At 46.3% G+C, this 22,264-nt stretch overlaps 1 protein-coding gene across 1 annotated transcript; it reads right to left on the reverse strand.

The window, feature by feature from the left end:
* Window positions 1-1,999: 1,999 nt before the first annotated feature.
* Window positions 2,000-20,484, reverse strand: LOC115325521 (nicotinamide N-methyltransferase-like). The gene is made up of 3 exons (XM_040211620.3): window positions 20,355-20,484; window positions 10,011-10,218; window positions 2,000-2,710 (listed from the first exon to the last, which is right to left on the reverse strand). The coding sequence occupies exons 1-3, from the start codon at window positions 20,482-20,484 to the stop codon at window positions 2,209-2,211; spliced, it is 840 nt and encodes a 279-aa protein (XP_040067554.1). The 3' UTR covers window positions 2,000-2,208.
* Window positions 20,485-22,264: the final 1,780 nt, after the last annotated feature.

Consider the following 22,264-nt stretch of genomic DNA (forward strand, 5'->3'; position numbering starts at 1 on the left):
ACTGGACGCCATATTTGAGGGCGATGTTAAGAGCGCATGTTCAGAAGGAGCTCACATTAATAGCCTGCTAAGACCGGCAAAATTGATGGTGCTAAATGCAAAGCTCCAAAAGGACTCCGGAAGCTCGCCGTCAGCACGCGCTCAGCTGAAGCGCAGACGGATATGGCCGCCAGTGAATGCTCCCTATACACCGAGCTAACGAACCATCACCTGCGTGGTCGTTGCTTAGTTTGTTCTTGCTTTATTTCACGAGAAAACGCCGGCGGCATGCAGTGTAAAAAGGTACACAAACAGTGGCGGCAAAATGAACAGGCGAAACATTGCGTCTGCCTCCTTCCGATTTTCTACCGTTCTTCCTTTCACGATCACAGATGTCAGCGCTTGCAATTTGCCACGCTCCAGTCCCAGCTTTGCATCCCTTATCTACGCGAGGTAGAAGCGTTCGAGCCGTAACGATCCCGCGTAAAGCGACCGACGCATCCGAGCAGATCAAGCTAGACCGACTCAACTCCGTCGACGGCGCGGCCCGCTGGCCGTCGCGCACGCGCCACCGCCGAGTTAAGGCAAGTGACGTAGCGCGCTCTGTCAACTTCCGCAAAGATCTCTGAAATCCCGCGGAGCAAGTTCGGCGAGGTTGGAGGCGCTCGATGGAGCGGGCGCTGCCAGAGATCTACGAGAGCAAGATGACCAACTCGAGTGAAGGCTCGTTCACACTCTTGCAACCGAGTAAGACCGAGAGGCAGCTGGTTTTTAAGCCTCTTGCGACGTCTTAGGACTAGGCGCGCTGCTGCGGAGCTTGTCCTAAGACATCGTGTGAAGTGCGCACAAACTGGGGACCTTCCCCGAGAACAACTTTGGTGGATTATCCGTGACCGGACGTGGGGACACCGTGGCTAATCTTAATCCTCAGCGCGCCCTCCGTTCCAAGGGGACGAGGTATTGGGGTCAAGGAGAGGGCTAACTTTCGGCTGTCTGGCGACGCGAGGCTTATTTTTGTCTGGCGCGTTACCGCGCTTTTTGTGTTGCACGTGCGGATCATCTTCGACGGGTGGCGTCTCCGGGGACTGTAAAAATTGGTGACCCTGACGGGTTTAGAGGTTGGCGTCCGTCAAGGTTCCGGAAGGGGGAAAAGGCTCGAGAACGAGGAGGAGATGAAGAGCGTCACGGAGGTTCCGGAAGGGGAAAAAGGCTCGAGAACGAGGAGGAGATCAAGAGCGTCCCAATCGAGGCCTGCCCCGATTGCCAGGGAGGGAACGAAACGAAGGACTGAAAGGCATCGGCCGTCAGGGCTCGGCGACTGAAGCTTGTCCCGGGACGGACGTCGGCGAGCGACCTGCTGACAAGCAGCCACAGTCAGACCTCACCAGCCCGTGCCTGCTGACAAGGAGCCACAGCCAGACCTCACCAGCCCGTGCCTGCTGACAAGCAGCCACAGCCAGACCTCACCAGCCCGTGCCTGCTGACAAGGAGCCACAGCCAGACCTCACCAGCCCGTGCCTGCTGACAAGGAGCCACAGCCCGACCTCACCAGCCCGTGCCGTGTGACAAGAGGCCACGACACGAGAGAATGACGTGCAACCTGCCAGGTTCCAAGCGCCGGCCCAAGCGGGTGAGCGGACACATTACGTCCCCAGTCGGACAATAAACGTCCTAATTTAAATCCGAGTCTCGTGGCATTTCTTCTCCTCTCTACCCCAAAAGGGACCCCAAGGGTGGTGTAACCGCTACCTCCGGTAGCGATCATCACAATCGTAAGAGGATTAAAAAACCGGTTTTGTCTCTCTCGGTCGTACTCGGTTGCAAGAGTGTGAACGGCGCTTGAGATCTGCGAGCGGAATATGCGCACTCCAAAGGGAGCGCTTTTGGAGCGCTCGAAATCTGCGAGCAGAATTCACCTAGGCCACTGGCAGGATCAGAACGGTTGTGGCATCTCTTTCGAAAGCGCGGCATCCAGCATGCGCTCGCTGCCTTTCGCCGTGTTTTAAGCGTGCACGCTCAAGGCCCGCAAGGCACCGAAACATTATCGAAGGCAGAAAGCACGCGCTGAAGGCGGGGGTAACTGAAATACCTCTCTGCCGTTCCGATACTGTCAGTAACTCTAGGAATAGATCGTATCTGTAATGGTCGACAATTTAATATGCCTTAAAGAGCATAGTCTCAAGTAGCTAGTTTATAATTTTGGTCATGCCGTTGGGGTGAGACTTTTATTCAAGGGTTAAGCAGTTCGTTACACCAAGCCCCGAACTTTGTTGGAGAAAAGTGTATGATGAAAGGCGAAATGGGCTTCTGAGCTACGACAACAAACACGTAGTCCCAACGCTCTGGGTCATCGAAAGTGGCATCCTTGTCAAGTGAACTCCATCGCTTGACCTCAAATCCAGCGTTTATCAGCGAGTTGGTAACTATTGTTGAGGTCAAGCAAAGCGAAGGAAATTTGATCCCACCAACCGAATATTCCAGTGACCCAGCAATACCACAAAGTATCAGATATCCTCCAGGAGCTACCAGGTTGCCGATGTTCTGCGTGTTTTTCTGGTAGGTCTGTTCGTCGAGGCTCGCGCTTTCCAGACAGAGACTGGAAAAGACGACGTCGAATGTCTCTCTGTGCTCCTTCGAAAGGACATTAGGATCAAGGATGTTACAAGGAATCGTCTTCTTGATGGCCCTCCTTGTTCTCTCTTCGATCTCCTTGGCTCCACTCTGTAAATCTCTGTTTGAAAAAAAGAATGCGCATGGGCTTTACTTTGATGCGTTTTTACCGCCAAGAGGGTATTCTCTCTATATTTTAGCGCTGTGAGACAAGCGGGAAGAATCGGCACCTGCATACAGAAAACTCTAACTTCACTTAATGTGCATCGAGGGGGAGCATGTTACCTGATAAAATTTCAAGGCGGAGCTCTCTTCCTGTCAAAACCGGGACGAACAAACTTGGGGTGGGGGGGGGGGGGGGGGGGAGGGGGGGGGTTAAGGTCAGACGCGTTTACGGGTGACCGAGCTAGTGATGGTTGCAACGTGCGGTCCCGGGTAATCGGTGCCCTTTAAATATTTAATGACATCTTCGTTAGATCCTTGACAATACATGTTACATCTTCCTGTCCAATACTTCCAGTCTGAATTTCTTCAAATGCATCTTGTTATTGTAGGCTGTGAAGGTATAGTCAACGGGATAGATAATATCTGTGCCAAGTGTTTGAAAAGTACTTATGTGTATTCCAGCATTATATTATCTAAAATATTCACGCAATCACGTGACCAAAAGGTACTCTACCAAGAGACTGGAAGATGGGGAAGGTGATTCCTCCGAGCAAAGCTGGCGATAGACATAATCTTCTAATTTTCGTCCCATCTCTTTAACGAGCATCCCATGCAACAATCTTGAGGACGTAATTCATTCTAATCTTGTTAACTTTTTGGATTAAAGTTCTTCTTTTAATTCAGCCCAGCATGGATTCCAAAGTTTCTATTTTTGCGAAACTCAACTTCTAACATTTACTCATGACCTTCATGTCACTCTCGGCCAGGATTCCAGGACTGACTGCATATTCTCTGATTTCTCAAAAGCTTTCAACAAGGCTCCTCGCGCATATGTTTTACATAAACTTCATAACCTAAACATAGACATTAATGTCCTCGTTTAATAGAATCGTTTTTAACAAAACGCTGTAAATTTGTTTACGTCAACTGAACCTGTTCTTCAGCCTCTAGCGTTTAATCCCGTGTCGCACAAGGTTCCCTACTGGGTCCACTATTATTTATCATATGTATTAACGACCTACTTATGCGTATCTCTTCTTCTATTAGCTTGTAAGCTGACGACTGTTTTATTTATAAAAATAATAATGATTCCGACAACTATGCCTTTCAACCTGATATTAATAACGTAACACACTGGTGTACAGAATTCCTTACAAAAAATTTATATCTGGCAATATCTGAAGGTTTGAGATATGGCCACATAGAAAATTGGCCACATATCACCTGATATGGTATATATGCCAGATATAGCCTCATAATGCCAGATACAGTGTGATATTACAGGCCAAGTATGGAAATCCCATATCTGGCCAGTCATATCAAAAGGAAACAAGCCTTAAATCAGCACTTTATATATTTTTATTGTCTACAATTCTCCCAAGTGCCCCGGCCCGCACTCGAGGAATTTTGGGAACGGTGATCCTTCAGCTCCCTAGCGATCGCTAATTTTGACCAATCCCATGGTTACACAGTTTCGAGTGTAATTCGCAGTCACCCTGAACAAGCGTCCCATAGGGCTCAAGGACCTGCCATATCACTTCTAAAATTTCTCGTCAATGGCTGCGTTTATGATACTGTGCATGTGATCCACCTTTCAACCTGGCTGAGCCGCAGAAATATCTTACAGTATTATCATTCTCGTGATTGTTTTTTAGCAGGAATTACTTAAAAGCCGAGAAATCACAAGAACCCAAACCGGGATTAAGCTCGGATACATCGGAGCTATTTATGGCATTTTTAGCGTTTCAAACTTGATATCAGCGTCTTTGAAGCTGTACGAAAATGACAATAATGTAAGAGATATGTCTGCAGCTCATCCAGGTTGAAAGTTGGACAGAATGCACAGTACTGACATTGGCGAGAAATTTTAAAAGTGATGACAGGAACTCCCGTGAGCGATATGAAGGTGAACAGCCCTCATCTTGTTTTTGACGCTCCTGCAAGTTTTAGAACAAGCTCTGTTTCAGAAGAGGACTATAACGCAAAGTTTACACCTCAAGCCACCTACCGTTTGAGGCGTGGAAAGTTAATATAGCTTTAGGGAGCCGTAAAACAGGCAAGAAACCAGGTAAGGTGTTCACCTTCATATTGCCGGTGGGTGTACTTCGGTTCTATACGACACTTTTTCAGGGTGACTCCGAATTACACTCAAAACTGTGTAACCATAAATTGGTCAAAATTTCCGATCACTAGGCAGCTGAAGGAACACCGACCCCATGATTCCTCGAGTGCGGGCCGAGGCACTTGGGTGATTTAGTGAATTGTCTATTCGGGCGCAATGTTAACACTTCGAAATAATTAAGCTACATTGGAAACATTGTGAAAGTTAGCACAAATAATCCCAAACTTCAGCTTGCCAAAGTTGAAGTCTAGGATTTTTTTGTGCTAATATTTAGCTCGCGAACAATGAGTCATTCACAGTTTGCTAACAAAGCACTTTTTTACTTTCTTTTAACCCTTTTATATATTGAAAACCGGCCGCCAGATAAAGCTGTATATACGCCAAATAACAAAGTATATACCTCAAATAAAGCTATATATGTGCCAGATAATTCTGTATATAAGCCAGATTAGGCTTATAAATTCCAGATAAGGCTTTATATTCACAAGATAAGGCTGTATACACGCCAGATAAGGCTGTATGTACACCAGATAATGCTGTATATACGCCGTATATAAAATATAATGTCTGATATGGCCAAATATGCCCCAGATATAAGATTTTCATACAGGATGGCTTATGGAACTTAACATTCGTAAATGTAGGTTTATGAGGGTGTGTCGTGAAAATAACGCTTGTCCCCCCCCCCCCCCCCCCCCCCCCTTTACGTTAACCATTTTACCCTCCTTTCTGTTTTCTCTTATAAATACCTCGGTGTTCACATTGTCAATGACCGTTCCTGGAGTGTCTATGCTGAATACGTCACTATCACTAATCGCATACTAGGTTATTTTAAAATAAAATATTCGTAGACTCCTTTTTCTTTAAAGCTAATTTTGTAGAGAACCCTGAATGTGTAGCCTCTATTTGGGACCCTGGACTCATCCTTGCATCTGCTCTTGAGTCAGTTCAAAATCGTTCTGCTCGATTTATTCTTTTGGACTATCACCGCACAACCAGTGTCACCTCTATGAAAGCATCCCTCTTATTGATTAACCTCTCTTCTAGGAGAAAAATATATCGTTTCTGTTTATTTCACAAGAGCCATTACAATAACCGGGCACTTCGTAGAACGTTATTTTTATAACAATCTTGCATATCATTGCGCATAGATCACCGACTAAAAGTGGGTATTCCTCATTGTAGTACCTCCATTTTAAATTCTTCCTCTCTTTCCCAGACACTCATTGATTGGAATAGTTTTCTCGGATAAATATTCTGAAGAACTGAAGGCGCTGTATTTAGAACTATAATTACACATTTTTTAAAAAAATGGTCCTTAGCGATTTTCGTACTTTTCTACGTATTGACGCAATTTTCGCCTTGTTCACTGATATTAATGATATTAGATTTGCATACTTGTATTTTTGAATAACTAACCCACTCCTGTCTGTAGTGCCTTCTGGCACTGAGAGTAAGTAAAATAAAATTAAATGAAAAATAAAATGTAAAATAATGTATCCATGATATATAACAAACTTTAAACGACTTAATTTTCGCGAGGACCTAATTTTCGCGAATATCGCGAATCGCCTACAAACGCGAAAAATACGTCCCGCGAACAATTCGGGCAATATCTGAACACCACGGAAGCTACGCTCGATTCGCGAACATTAGAACCCGCGAATAATTTCAAATTTTTAGCTTTGGCCCTATTCGCGAAAATTTGAGCCCGCGAAAATTAAGTCGTTTACAGTATTCAGCAGGAAAAAAGAAACAAAAAACAAGGTTGTCCCATAACACGCCGTCACAAATATGTAGTATGTGCATGAGCATGTACATGAATCATCATACGCATGCGTTTTGCAGCAGCTCTCTTGCGCTAAATCAAAATTTTAGAAAGTACTCTCGCCAGATGTGGCTATTTTCCTACCACTGCTATGTTACGTTTAACTGAAGCCAGAGTGCAGCCGACGCTACGAGCTGGTAGGACCAATAAAGCAGTGCTTAAAACATAAGGTACTAATGGCGTTCGTCAAATTTTTTGTGTATGTTATCACCGATTACTTTCACCGAGCGCAGAGAGCGCATCTAAACCCTGCGCCTTTACGCCATATCCACACTGGCGATAAAACCGCATTCGAAAACTGGTTCCGATTTTGGCACTTTGCGCGAATACCGCTTAGAACAAATCCCTGGTGTTAATGGCCCATAAAACACGCATTCGTTTTTCACCACACACCATCAAAATCGCAAAAAAAAAATATTAATGAAAAGCGAGCAGCGTTTACCCCCTGAACCCCCGGCCAGAACAAGCGGCCACGTGACCTGGAGCCGATTACATGCCGCCAATGCTAATCATAGCCACGCGCTGGGGTTGGCAAAGCATAGGACACGCGCTGAGTTCGAGGAATTGTTATGGTTCGGCTATTGCCGTCATAGGAGCGATTGGACACGGGCCACAACTCGAATGCTTGCCGAGCTATCAATTATTGCGAGCCCAAATCCAGTGTTCAGGGGTGCTATGTTGCGCTTTTTGGACTCCCAGGAGACTAGGGAGAGGGAAGTGACGTCAACGACACAGCAAGCGCAGATTGGGTGTTGATTTCGTTTTCTTCTGTCAACATCCAATCTGCGTTTGCTCTAGTCGTTGACGTCACTTCCCTCTTCCAAGTCTCCCGGGAGTCCAAAAAGCGCAACATAGCACCCCAGGCAATGCTCGGGACCAATCTATTGGCCGCCTTAAAATACCGTCACTGCTATGCCGACACTGCGACCCCTATGCCAACAATGCGACCCCCCCGCTACGTCATCAAGTTCTGCGAGAGAGAGATTGAAAGAAAAGGCTTGGTTTTTTTCTTGAGATTACACCACAACAAGGGAGTTTCTTGTTCAGGGGCGTTGCGTGCGAGTGTGCTTGGGTCCCACTAGCGCCAGTAAGCTCGTGTAAAGTGAAAAACTGTCCAATTGAATACCGTTGTGCCAGTCCTTTACATATGCAATACAAATTCACGCGCGGTTGAAGCTGAAAACGAGCTTATTCGCTTCGCGGTTGCGATCCAAACGCAAGTCTGAGTGCAGCCATAAGCGTTAGCCGCATGAAATTCAAAATTGCGTCGCGTCGCGCTGCGGAGCGGCGTAACCATGACAACCGTTGCTGGTGTTGGCAGAGAGTGTTGGCACGACTCTGGGTGTTGGTGGCTCGTTACGCCGCTCGGCGGTGCAATGCGACGCGATTTTTGCTCACACGCGTTTCACGCTTTATTGTGTGCTGGTTGTGTAGGGACTTACAGAGTCAAGCGTTCTACGATTCTTTGACTTTTATGAACAGGAGTCATAGAGCCGCCGTGAGCTATAATAGTGATTTACTAAACTTTTGAAATTCTTTAGTGGTTTCCTAAAATATATAACGAAAAGCTTGAACACATTAAAGGTGCAGTGAGGAGGTTTTAAGATGGCCTATGGCAATAACACGATCTGTTCGCTCTAAACAACCTTGAAACCCCTAACTCATGGCGGTGCGCGGCCGCTTTCCCTATTAAAAAAAACATCGATTGCAACACATCGAGGTCATCTTCGGAAATGGGAGGAGCATGTTCCGAAACCAGGACCACTGTCAGCCAATAGCAAGCGAAGAATCCTCGCGGCTCCACCCGGTGGAACCGGGGAGTGATATCTCGAAGGCGCGCGGCTCGTTGCTCATACCTATGCCCATATAGCCCGGACTACGACCCAACCCGGCTAGTGCGCGCTCGAGAGCTGACGACCAAACACATCACTCCCGCAAAAGACACACACACACACACACACACACAAAAAAAAAAAATAGACGCAACATTGTGTGCTGTTTTTGAGAGGATTTTCGCAGTACTGTGTTATGTTCCCTTACCGCGAGAATTTAACATTCTTCGACTACTCTTATTTGCTTTTATCATCTACAAAAGCATACCCATTTTCGTAATACTTGCGTTTGCAACCTGAAAGAAATGTCGCGTTTCCATTGGTCACATGTCGTCCTCGCTGCCGGAACAATGCTCCTCCCATTCTCCGAGATGAACTCGGGGTGTTCGTTCTTGATCGTTTTTTTTTTATTTAATAAGGAAATCTTCAGCGTATTGTTATGATTAATGGATTTACAGGATGCTTAGAGCTTGCAGTGTAAGTTATCACCATATTCTGGGCGATCTCAGAAACCTCCTCAGGGCACCTTTAAGATATACATTATACCTGAGTTTAATAAAGTTTCAAAGTAGCAGTTCGACTAAACCCATCAAAGAGCGCGCAAGGTGACAACAAATCACTTGGGACCCGATTTTGTACGGGTTTCCGCTTGCGAACATTTGGTTCGGGACCATTTTGACTGGAACCATTTTGTCCGAGGTCATTTTTTTCGCGACCTTTTTGAGCAGGACCATTTTGTCCGGGGACCATGCAGTTAGTCCGGAAACATTTTTTCTTCCTGGACCGATTTGTCCTACGCCCAATTCCCAAAGCCCATAGGCGCATGGTCTTTACTTTGGAATGTGAAGAAATCACGCCCCATACGCACAATCCCTAAAAAAAAACACCGGTTAGGAGCAGTTTAGTGTCTTTCGAACGACCGGCTTCCAGCACGCGCTCGCTGCTTTGCGACGTGCTCGGGGGACGCGTGCGAGTTAGAGGCACATAAGACGTCGACGAGTTTTCGAAGTACAGGAAGCTCCTGCTGGAGGTGCCTAAAATCTCCTTCCTGCTCTTCTAACCTTTATATATACAAAAAATAGAGCCATTTGCCGGTTCGATTTTTAGAGTTCGTTCCTAGTGCGCTGGGCTAAGGAGGACTCGTAAATGTTGTAATGGTGGTGGTGTTGGCAATTGGCGATGTGAGCGGTTGAAAGCGCCGCTGTGGTTGGCCTTTTCTGATTGGCCAAATGCTGACTATGACGTCAGCAAAAGTTTTCTCATTGACAGAAATAAGAGTAATGTAGGAACTTCACTTTTGACGGTATTGGCAGTGTTGCTTTCAGAATGAAATGATTTCAAGCTTCCACCATGCTAATTACAAACACCATGAAAATTCTTGTTCGCACGTCACGAGAGGGAACCACTGGAAGGCATTAGCAAAACATCTCGCCGCTATAATACTGACGGTCTTTCGAACCGATCGCATCCTTACACGTGTCCCTCCACGGCGGCCAGTGCCTCGCTGATGAAGGAACAATCTATGGCACCCGGCGTCTTCTGAATCCAGTTCTCTACTTCCCGTCTGTTTCCAGCACACAAATCGGAGAGCACCACGTTCTGGATCTTGGTTGTCGCAGGAAAGACATTGTGGACTGTGGGGCCGCAACCAACGTCCAATAGGCTCTTTCCGCGAAAAGAGGCTGCAAAAAAGTAAGTGGGTAGAATGAGAGATTATGGTTTTCAGACTGCACTCAGAAAATTAGCTTAAATAAATTTACAATAAACTTTTGTTTTATGAACGAAAAAAAAACAAAGTTTGTTGAACCGGCAAACTATTCAAACATGTTTTATTATTATTTCACTTTAAGTAGGCTGTACGGGTGTGGGATGTTTTTGTTTAGTGGTCACAAAATATAAAATAAAGGAAACATGTTCTAGGATTTTTTTTTAGCTTTGCCGGCCACTAGAAAGGGGGGGAGGGATTAGATTAGTTAGAAGGTTAGCTATATAAATAAGAGTTTCATTTGCTTTTTAAAGGGACACTGAGAGGGTATTTATGCTCGCCGAGGATTTTATTTGTATATAAAATGTGAGAACACAGCTACCCAGAACACAATTTACGGCTCGAAATTCGTTTTCTTTCCGCCCGAAAACCGCCGATCGAGAACTGGCCGGTTTGAGTCCCGCTCCCTGTCTTCTTCGTGGTCACGTGCCGCTTCTTATGGTTTAAACCCAAATATCCAAGATAATCTAAGTCGTGTGCCATCGAAAGCACACAAAATATCAAAAATAAAAACAAAATATTACACCGAATTTTTGTGGCTTCTAAAAAAACTAAAGACACCGTCGGAAAAAAAAAAAAGTTGAATTGCCACGTGCTTTTAGGCAACACTCTCATAATATGTATTTCTTCTTCCTCCTCAGTCCAGTTGCAGTTTTGGTTTCGAGCAATCGCGTTTTTTTTTTTTTTTTTACTTTATTAAAAGTATACGTGACGGTGTAGCAAAATATTGATTCTGACACAATAATAAATCGACCAACGAAAAAAAAAATTGGGGAAATAAAAAGGGGGGAGCGGGGGTGTCAGTGTCCCTTTAAGATATACATTTTTGGGAGAATAATGTAGTTGTAGAATTGCCGCTCAACCTCAATGCTATGTAGGGTGTTTTCACATAACGTCAATCGGCCATTTTGTTGTTACTATGTTTTTCAAACAAATTTACTAATTTGAAGGATTACATCGCAACCTGTTATGGATATGTCAGCGTGGTAAGACTTGTGAGCTTCTATGCTCTACGCATATGAGGGTTCAGGGAAAACCTTGGAATGCTCGACTTGGACACACCCCAGAGAAGCTCACAACAGCAAAATGGTGGACGAAATTATGTCAGTAAAAACACTCTATGCCGTGCCATGAAAGTTTTATTGAAAATGTCCTAGTACACGCCGCAGGACGGGAAATGTCCTCTTCGTAGACACCTTTCTGAGAAACACGTGGCCCCAGGGACAAGAGAATATTCTCTTTTCCCTGGGGCCCAAACTCGGGTGGCGGAGAAAAGCTCACCGGAGAAAAGCCCACCGCCCCTTAAGTGGAATTCACAAAAAAGCTCACCAAATCTTTTTCCTCCTAGTTTTGCGAATTGTGCGTCACACGTGGCAATTTAACACAATTAAAATTTGTCACTTCATTAAAAAAAAGAGTTTCTTATTTTTAATAGTATTAAAGTTTATTGGCTATATATACTAATTCCTCAGAAATTAGCAATCACCCATTGTGTCCATTAATCACGCCGCAAGTATAAAATCAGAACACGGGACACCCGTAAAATAGGCAATTTATTGACAGCTTGACAGTACGCCGTCGGTAGCTCTCTCAGATAAAGAGGTTTGTTCCTTGCGAGGTAATATGAATAGCGGTGCGTGAACCGTATTGGCTCCGAAGATTGTGGGGTGCCCGATAGGTAAGTAGGTGTTTGTTGGTGTAATCAGTGTCGACTCCGTTGTTTTTTTTTTCCTGTTCCTTTTTCCACAAATAAAACTTTAGTTGCGAAAACAGCTTCGTCCTGTCGGTTTGTTGTCTTCACTCCGTCTTTGTCGTTTGAGATGTTTTCATAATATATAACCTTTACCAACTCGCCCAATCAGCTACCTTACAGAAGATTCGTTCTCTTATAGGACGCGAGTAAAAACAGTGACAGTGTGCAGCTCTGAATGTCATGGGTGGTTGTCCGAAGAAGGGTACTACCACACGTAGGCAACGTGTGGGAAAACCAGCACGAACGGCTAGAAACCGTGCATGTCCGTCGAATAACGAAATCTCAATATCCTACTGACCGTTCTATCCTGTTTTCAAAGGTTAACAAACACGTCGAAGAAAATTTCAGGCACCGCGTTGTTGGGCATGTACTTTCGAATTTTCGCCATTTACAGTTTTGCTTTTTAGGTCTTAGTCAGACATAATCACGTTTTCGGACTTTTTCCTGTTTTTCAAGTTCATAAATTTTTCAGTTAGGCTTTCGTTGCCTAGGGAGTAAACCACAAACAACACTGGCCAGAAATTATTTATTGGGGAGCAATATACCCAATAAGCTTCACCTACACCATAAATAATAACATTCTATTTAGAAAACTGATGAATATCATTTATATTAAATCGATGTAGGTTACCATAATCTAGCAGCCTCCATATGAAAAAAAAAAAAATGGTAAGCTTTTCTTTGCATTTGTTCTAGGGCCGGTGAGCTTTACTCCTCATCCCCCGGTTTTGCGGTGAGCTATCCTTCGGTGAGCTTTTCTCCGGGACTCAGTCAATCACCGTTGTCCCTGCTAACCCTAACCGAGAGGACTGTGATTTCGATTGGCACAGCCTGGAGCAGGCGCAATTTCAAATACTGCTGGCTGCTAAATTCTTGTCTTTTTCCACTGTTTTTGCGTTTTATGGTGTATGTATTTACCCTAAGATATTGAGGAAGCATTGTGCCACATTCAAAACAAACAAAAACAAACGAAAAGCTCTGTAAACTATTTGTTGTTGGGTACGCGCGCGACAGAACAAATGCGACTCCAAGGTTCGTTTTATTTTCTAAGTTTTGACGGCACCACCCGCTCAGCTGCGTGCCAAAACGACAAAACGCTTAGGTGTAAAAAATGAAAGCCGTTTACAACTCCCTGTAACGCCGAATTAGAGCGCAGCTCTTGAGGAGGAGGAGGGAAGGGTACTGGGGGGTGGCTTCAAGTGACCTCGGGGGGCGGGGGGTCACGTGACCTTGTGGGAGTCACGTGACCTTGGGGCGTCACGTGACGTCGGGGGGTCACGTGACCTGGGGCCACGTGACGATACCGATGACGTCATCAGTAGCGTCACTGATGACGCCATCAGTGATGATGATGACGATGCAAATGCCGGTGACGTCATCAGTGACGTCACTAATGACGTCATCAGTGATGATGACGTCAACGGGGGGTCACGTGACCTCGGGGGTATCCCCAGGTCACGTGACCCCAGGGGGGGTCACGACCTGGGTAACCATCGTGACCCTCGTGAGGGTAACCCTAGTAACCCTTGTGAGGGCAACTCTCGTGACCCTCGTGAGGGTAACTCTCGTGACCCTCGTAAGGGTAACTCTCATAACCCTCGTGACCCTCGTGAGGGTAACTCTCATAACCCTCGTGACCCTCGTGAGGGTAACCCTCGCGAAGGTTACCCTCACGAGGGTTACTAACCCTCGTAACCCTCAAAAGGGTTACCTTCACGAGGGTTACACTCACGAGGGTTACTAACCCTCGTAACCCTCGTGAGGGTTACAAGGGTAAGTAACCCTCGTGAGGGTAACCCTCGTGAAGGTAACCCTTTTGAGGGTAACTAACCCTCGTAACCCTCGTGAGGGTTACGAGGGTAAGTAACCCTCGTGGCCCTCGTGATCCTCGTGAGGGTAACCCTCATGAGATTAACCCTCGTAACCCTCGTAGCCCTCACGAGGGTTACGAGGGTTGCGGTTACGCCGACGCCGACGGCGACGCCGCTCAAGCCGGGAACGGGCCCCTAAGAGCTGCGCTCTAAAAACAATTTACAACAGAACGTGGCCGAAGGGGATGAATATATCCCGTGCACAAGTAACGTGTCTACCGTTGGACTCGAACATACAATTTAGCAAGTGCTAACATTTGAAGAATATATTGCACATACCACACGGTGCAAAGTTATCCGAAAAGTATTTATTTCAGAAATACCTCAAATTACAAAGCACTGCAGTGTCGACGAAAGTCACATCTTGACGATCGGAGGGAATCCAAGAGGATTTCGTTTTGGGTAGTTTCGGGGCGCGTTTTGAAGAGAGCGTCCTTTTTTCACACCAGCTCCAAGGCAAAGAAACGAACGCAACTGACCCGTTGTTCGCCCCAAACGGAAGAACTATTTTTGGCGATGACTGAGAAGGAGTTTACCCGGATAATGTTTGGGAGGCGAGAGAACGCTCGTCATTGCTCGCAAAATCGCGTCGAAGACCGTTCGACGTACCTCCTTTCCTTCGTTTCCCGTAAATGTCGAGCAGAAACGCTTGAATGGCAGGCACTTACCAACCATATTTCACACAGTGGAAGATAAGACAAACAGGGTATGTACCATGCATAAGAAAAATTAAGTAGGAAGTTTTAAGAGAGGCCGGTAAACCTTGAATGCAAAACCGCTAAACATAGGTGGAGAATCGCGCTGAGCAGGTTTCAACAGTCTAAGAAAGTGCCAGAAACGTTCTAGCTGATAGAGGAAGCGAGAGTCGCACCAGCTGCAACATTTTCAGTAAGATGGCGGCGACCTAGGAGCGTTTTTATTTGGAAAGGTGTTTACGGCTTTAAATCCAAACTAATAACGAGTTTGTTCGGCACACACAGTCACCGTGCGAAATCTCTACCAGAATGCGTCGCACTCGCAGTGGGCCGCACGGGGTAGCAGTCCCGAACAAACATGCCGAGTGGAATTGAGCTCCCATTAATAGCGCAATGCGATGCTATCGTCATCTTGGTCGTAGTAGGAGTTTCGACCTCAAATCGAAACAAGCGTCCTGCCGTTTGACGTGAAAGCCGGGAATGCGTCAACGAAGTTGCTGCAGCGTGTAGCTTATTATATTTGCGATGACTGCAAACAACTCGAGAGTCGCGGAAATATTTACAGATGGCGTAAGCTTAGCTGAAAACAAAACAACCGCGAGAAGTAACGACACGCGAGCCATCTTTAGATTAAACTTTTTCGAGCAACGAGCGCCGTCTATAAAGGTGTTTTGTGAACTAAGAATGAAAGGCTTCCGAGATTCTTGATGTTCAAATCTCTCCTCTGGCCCTTCCAAACGTTCGTCTGCCCACGAGAAAGAGCGTAAAGCGTCGCTACTCCAAAGCTCCGCAAGGCGGTGCTCACACAGAGCCGGCATCGCCATCTTAGGCCTGAAATGTCTGCACACGGCACCACGCTGCCTTGAACGCGCCTCCGACTGGTCCATTCAGAGTCCTCTTCCGCCCATGCATAAAAAGTAGTCCTGAAGTGGCAGCGTATGACGTCACCAAAAGCCGGAATGATATGTGCAATTGGATATCGCGACCCTGCTGATTGGTCATAGAAGTTCCGGCAAAAAGCACGAGCAAAAGCGAGTGCCGCTGTCGTCCCAGAGTCCCAATTGCTGGCTGTCGAAGCTTGCATGGACTGTCCAGCTGGACGGTGACCTGCAGCGGAACAGGTGTCTGCCAGATCCAGCACCGCAGCTGCGACACCACCACAATGGCGGCCAGGGACAGCATGACACTTCTACGACGGCATCAGGCGAAAATTGGGAGACCACTTTTTTGGATGTGGTCGACACACCGGCCGGCCGGTACAGAGCTCGTATTTTCGTAAATACTGCGAAGGCTGAGGCCTTCGCGAGCGCTTTGAGACGCAATTCAAGCGCCTCTCAGCTCGTGCGCTTGCTCTAGCGCTGCCTGCTAAGGCGCGGCTTTCAACGAGCCGGCCCTGATCATCAGTAAGCAGTGGGAGAGACTGCTGCGGGAAGTTTTACTGCGGCGAGAGGCCCAAAGCCGTCAAATTCCTGTCCATAGCAAAGTCATGGCGAGACGTTGGCCCAGGAACGCCTGAGAGAAACGCGAGAAATGACAGAACGAGAACGATGGGTAAAATTAAACAAAGACATCACTAAATGAATGATGTAATTTGAGTACTAAGCAAATGACGAGACAAAAAGATCCGAACTCATCCTAGTAGAGTCAAGCGATCTTCGATGAAATTTTGACCATTACGTTTCGCTTGCTCAGTTTCACGAATAAAATGGTTATTTTGGGTCAAAAACTTTATTGTGTTGACTCATCACAATTTTTACGACCAAAATACTTTAAGAGGCAGTTCGTCTGAACACATCTGAGGGTGCATTCATTTTATATCTTTCCCCGTTTTAAAAGAGCAACACTTAAGCCTGTTTCACATGCAGCGATTTTGGCCCTAAAGCGGCGCGATTTCTGCCGTCGCGGAGCTCGTGCCTCTGAATTGCTGGTGCTGGCCAGAGCGCCGCGACGGCAGAAATCGCGCCGCTCTAGGGCCAAAACCGCTGCATGTGAACTAGGCTTTAGATTTCAGCCTTTTGCTTCTTTGAAAAAGTAATGTGTGCTATATTGATAAGCAAGGAATATAGACGCTTTCAGTGCACGCCAAATTGAGCCGCCATAGCCGACCTTCCCTTGTCTTACCGAGATGCCGAGCAAGTGAAGCGGGCGTTGAGGAGTCTTCACAAGGGCCTATGCTGGGGAGAAGAGCACGATAGCATCTAAAATGGAAATTACCGGTCCTGCTGTGGCAATGATGAAGTGGAGCGAACGGAATAAGAGGAAACAAAAACTGAAGGTCGGTTATGGCGCCGCCCATGCACAGCTGCCTGAAAGCGTCTATAACTCGGGCAAACGAGCGCCTCTTTTATCCAGGCAGCTAGCCAGGCAAGCTCGACGACGATGATTTCTGGCACTGTACCTCGTGCCACCGCGCGATGAAAACAGCATCGTGTCATTTTTTTTTTTTTGCTATGTCTGTTAAGTATCTCCCGACTCCCGACAAATGGAACGACAGGAGGAGAGCTTTGTGAGCCAAGAATCTTGGAGACTATGGAAGGGCAGACCAACATGCCTCCTCCTGTCAGAATCAATTGACATCGTGTCGTTGGACGAGTTTTTATTGCTTCTTATGCCCCATAGACATCAAAAAGTGAAATAGGAATCGCAAAAAAAAAAAGAAATACAAGCAAAGAGGTGATGATAATGTTGGTCGTGCGGGTTAGTGCCATGCAAAAATAGCGATAGCGGAAAGTAATTAGGCAAGAAGAGAGGGTGCACTCATGCCCAGAGCCTTACCGGAAAAATGTGATTTCTTATAACAATTTACACTAGAAGAAACGTTGATTCTGCTCGTGCCGAAGCTTGACCAGTTTTTAATGTGATTACAGTGACGTGACCTTTTTAAAGAATGGGCTTAAAAGTAGTCCATGAGTATGTTCAGCAACACGTTTCGCTGCATTTTTTTTATTTTTATCCTTGGTTGCATTCAGCTGGGTCAGATTTTATTCCTGGTGAAAGCGGTGAGAACGAGATCCTAATTGAACAACAACGAGGGCACAAGGGCTTCTGTTGAAACACGTTAGATATGTTTATTTTACCCGAGCTTCGGGTAAAATCACAATGTTTAGGTTCCTCGGATGTTGACATGTCACAGCTTTCTGTTGGTTGAGCTGGTGAGCTTTGTCAACGAATGTTGTCTGTTCGGGAGTCCACAGCCTAATACTATTATATTGATAACTTTTCGCCCACACACTGATATCGAAAGAGATCTCACGGCCGTTGATGTGTTTGGCCTGAACCTTTCTTTACCCATGAATAATTTTCAGCGATTGGGTACAATTATAAATAACTTTTTTTTTTTTTTTTTTTTTTTTAAGAAAGCCTAGGTTGTCGATTGCTTTCTTTATGAAATAGCAGGCGCTCACAATCGAAGCTTGCGTTCAATCCCATCGCGCGTGGGGTGCAATGTCTAACACAAAATCGCTTAAGTGCGAATGACATTTCGTAGCAGTCCGACCCCCGTTTTTCGAAAAGTTTGCTCCTGCTCCTTGCCTGAGTGATGCAAGACCGGATTAAATTCTGGCGCATGACCAATTCTCTCGGTGCAGCGGGTTCATGCATGCGTGGAATGCTGCGGCGAAACAAGTCGCTCTACGCTGTGAGTGAGCACGCGTGAGCACGAGGGTAGTGAATTAAGCGATCTCGTTATAACCTATCAAGGAGTACCATATCCCCGCAGGCTTCGCTTGCGCAGTCGGCGGTGGGCGGAGAGATCGACATCACTAGTGCTCTTTGTCCTCCTAGTTTCGGTTTGAAGACGTGATATTTCTAGCCTCATAACGCCGACAGCGAATTTCCAGATCGAAATTTCAAGAGACGATTAGACCGTATTGGGAACGTGCGGCACATAGGACGTGCCTCGCTTGTGCTTGGCAGCCTTGGTCGCCAGGGAGTTTGTGCAATGGGCGGAGCAAAGGCCACCGCCAGCGCCGAATATTCCCCCGCGGTTAGAGCATAAACTAAAAGTGCGGCACAGCGTCGACCAATCAGCAAACTGCGACGTCAGAATGTTGGAAACGGCATTCAAAGCGTGAAATAAAAGCTTTCAATCTCGGCGTCTCGGTGATAATGATTTCAAAAGCGAATCAGCAGCAATGATTGCAACTACGCCGTTTGCTCTGGTTTGGAGCGCACGTTGAATATGGACGTGACGAAAACCTCACATGCGTCAAGTTCTTAGCCACCGAGAGTTATACGTTCTTACTCGACGCTAAAATGGCTTAAATTAGTCGAGTAGCATTTTTAGAGCACAAGACCACCACTGGGGGCTGTTTCGCGGCCTGTGGTTGGCCACGAGATGCTAGCGTATTCAAACCAATGAATGGCCAAACTCTCTCAATACACAGCTCCGTTGGTAGCTGGTTCGCAGCACCATCATTGACATCGCGCCCACGTTACTTCGCATAGTGAAGAGCTGCTCCCTCCGACAAATATTCGAATGCATCCGTAGTGTCTTGGGCGCGTCCGCGCCGTCCCGCGGCCGTTTTTCTCGATTTCACTCCGGAGTAAAGGTTTGGCACCTTTACATTCAAAATCAACTCGCGTCCAGCGTTGCTCTGAATGGGTTTTCCGTCATTCGACCCGCAGGAGTTGTCTGGAGCCGGGGTTCAATCGTGTGTCCCGCAGTTGTAAGCGGCAACAATGGCAACACACCGCCATAACGATGATAATCCCTGGAGAAGGGCAACAAAGAAGGCAAAGGTGTTTCCCCTTTGACCCCTTTGTTCCCTTTTTCCAAAGATTATCATCGTTATTCTGGTATAGCGCGCTTGTACTTTTAAATTAATTGCCTTATCATTAAACCGCCAAGTTCTTTTTTTTTTTTTGTTTATCTGCACTCGAAGATGCCTCTACGAAACGTCTGTGCGTTGAACGTCAGGAAATCACTACGGGACGACATTTGCCAGTGCCAGTGATTGATCAAATCTACGTGAGAAGTATTTTTCCTTCCCCTTATTAATCAGATTGATCTCCGTTCGCTGGCGGATCAAGTAGGCACACTAGGATTGAGATAATCGCGGCGCTTTTCGCATGCTCACGAAAGTCACATATGTTCTCAATTTTTAGGTCTCGTGTAAAATATTTTAATACTTCGTCTCATCCTACGATGAACTAAAGGCCAAAACCCTGGGCCGTCAGGTCGAATCACGTTCCGCATTAAACTACGGCATGCTTAGCATTGATTAGGTTGGACGAATAATGCTCCTAACCCACAAGCACTGCGTCATTTCTATAGCTTCGACACTACAAAGAGCCTGTATGTCGTGGCTTTTTTTGCCATGTAACTTGATGAGATGAGTCACTCGGCGCTGTGCTATTCAATTCGAACCACTGTCCGCCCATTCCCATCAGTGCATGATCGGAGACGCGGGCACCGATGTGTGCATCGAAGCGAAATACCACGCAGTTTCTAAGTGGCTCGGGATTGGATCTGGCGGACCGTAGCTTTTGCCTTTAGTCCGTCATAGGGTGATGCGAATTACAGCACTGACTGTTGCCACGAACGTTTTGCATGCTCAGGTGAGCTGGCATCGATCAGAAAGGTTGGCTGCTACACAAAACGCCTATATGCCAGCTCGGCCATTGCGTATGCGAAATATTTCTGAAATGATCCTGTACTGTGGCACCACTGCCTTGTATCACGCTTTCAATCTAGGTACAGCGTCAATTTCCCAAATACATAATGTCTACTCACGAGAGGTATAAATATCATGCAGCTCTCTCTGGAAGAAACGATTCACGTACGGGACCCTCTTCAAGCGGTCAGGATAGGCTCTGGAGTGAAAGTCGCGCCTGTACTTTTCTATCAGGTGACCGTAGTTCATGGTGGTAGAAGGGGTCTTGTTGAAGGACTCCTGCGCACACAAGAAACCATGAGAAATCAAAAGCGTGTTTGACCAGGCGGTTCGACGTCCATAAAACAGCGCAAAACAGAGTGCCGAAACTGGTCCGTGGACTTAATCCCCGAGCTTTCTCGAACTGGCATCCCGGTATCCACTTTAAAGTTAGCATGCTGCCCTTCCCTCTCATCTCTTTTTACAATCGTTTTTATTTTAGTTGTAGTTCTGCTCTTTGGTATGCTGTCTCTGTACGCTCAGAGGAACCGCTGAGAGTCAGTAAACATCCTAGTTTTCTGTGGCCCTTCCGTGTGCTCTTGTATATCTATGGTTGCTTCTAGGATTGCTCTGAGCTGCACAGAATAATTCTTTGGTAGTGGCGTGGTGTTTTAGAGCGCAGCTCTTAAGCGCCCGTTTCCGGCTTGAGGGGCGTCGCCGTCGCCGTCGGCGTGAGCGCGCTTTGCAGTATGGGAAACGTCCCATATAATGCAACCAGCTGGTCTCACTCGTGACCTGCGCGTTGCATTTTGGGGTGTTTCCAGATGACGTCACGCGTGACGTCACGTGGTTCACGAGTGACGTCACGAGGGTACCGCGCGTTGCATCGTGGGACGTGTTTTTATTGTAATGACGTCACACGTGACGTCACGCGTGATGTCACGACGGTCACTTGTTGAGATCCCGACGAAGGTCACGACCTTCATGGTGAAGGTCAAGACATTCACAGTGAAGGTCACGACCTTCACGAGTGATGTCTTTAGGGTTACTAGGGTCACGAGAGTGGAGGGAGGAGGAGGAGAGGGAGGGAGGGGGAGAAGAATGAGAGGAGGAAGAGGGAGCAGGGGGAAGAGGGTGGTGGAAGAGAAGGTACGGAGGAGAAGGAGGGGTATATCCTCCTCTCCGTACCATCCCCTCCTCCTCCTCAAGAGCTGCGCTCTAATTCGGCACTACAGAGAGTAGTAAACGTCTTTCATTCTTTTTAAGTTCACCCAAGCAGCGGCCGTAGCCCATGTATATCTCACCTTGTCCTCGTGTGCGTGTTCTTCGCACCCTTAAAAGCGTTTTGTCGCACCCGCGCTCTGCGCCACATAATTGTGTGCCTTGAGTATGAACCCATCATAGATGATACTTTTATCTTGCCACGGTGCCTTTTGGTACTCTAAAAAAATTTATTGGTGGCGGGCAGTTGATGATATTTAAAATTTCCTGTTTTCTGAGTTTACTTTTCGTGAAATACGGAGGGTGTTTTCAGGAGTTTATTTTCCCCTGAATATTTGGTGTTTATCGGAGTTCATTTTAGTTAGATTCCCAATTATTTAAACTCGGAGTTTATTTAATTGTAATACAAATTTTGAAAATTTAGAAATAATATAAATAAGTTCTGGGTATTCTGACTGTTTGTCTTGAAGGAACCTTGACGAGCTAAAAGGCAAACCCCTTCTGTCAGTAGTTCAAGATGTTAAAGGAAACTATAGTGGCCTGTCCCCAGGACCACTGACCCTCTGCTTCTACACAATTTATTTGTAAAACACCGTCTTTTTTGAAGTTGTGACCTTGAAATTTTGAGTTTTTTCGTATAAATCTGAATTGACAGAAAAGTTACCTGAATCTGTTTTTCAGTATTTTTTCAAATATATTCGAAGGCACGGAACTCTAATCATATTGTATGAGACGAGTATCTATGCACAAATGTTCTTATTGCACCCAATGTCAGTGAGGTATTTGTGTATTAGGTTTGTATTATACGCTCCCAACTGCTTTAGGTTTA

Source organism: Ixodes scapularis, unplaced genomic scaffold, assembly GCF_016920785.2.
Source record: "Ixodes scapularis isolate PalLabHiFi unplaced genomic scaffold, ASM1692078v2 PGA_scaffold3__209_contigs__length_174095766, whole genome shotgun sequence".
Classification (NCBI taxonomy): domain Eukaryota; kingdom Metazoa; phylum Arthropoda; class Arachnida; order Ixodida; family Ixodidae; genus Ixodes; species Ixodes scapularis.

Coding starts and splice junctions, on each gene's coding strand:
- LOC115325521 (XM_040211620.3), bottom strand. CDS start 20,484: ATGAACTACGGTCACCTGATAGAAAAGTACAGGCGCGACTTTCACTCC. Junction 10,219..20,354: donor GCATGATATTTATACCTCTC/GTGAGTAGACAT, acceptor ACTTTTTTGCAG/CCTCTTTTCGCGGAAAGAGC. Junction 2,711..10,010: donor GCCGCCGTGGAGGGACACGT/GTAAGGATGCGA, acceptor TTTTTCAAACAG/AGATTTACAGAGTGGAGCCA.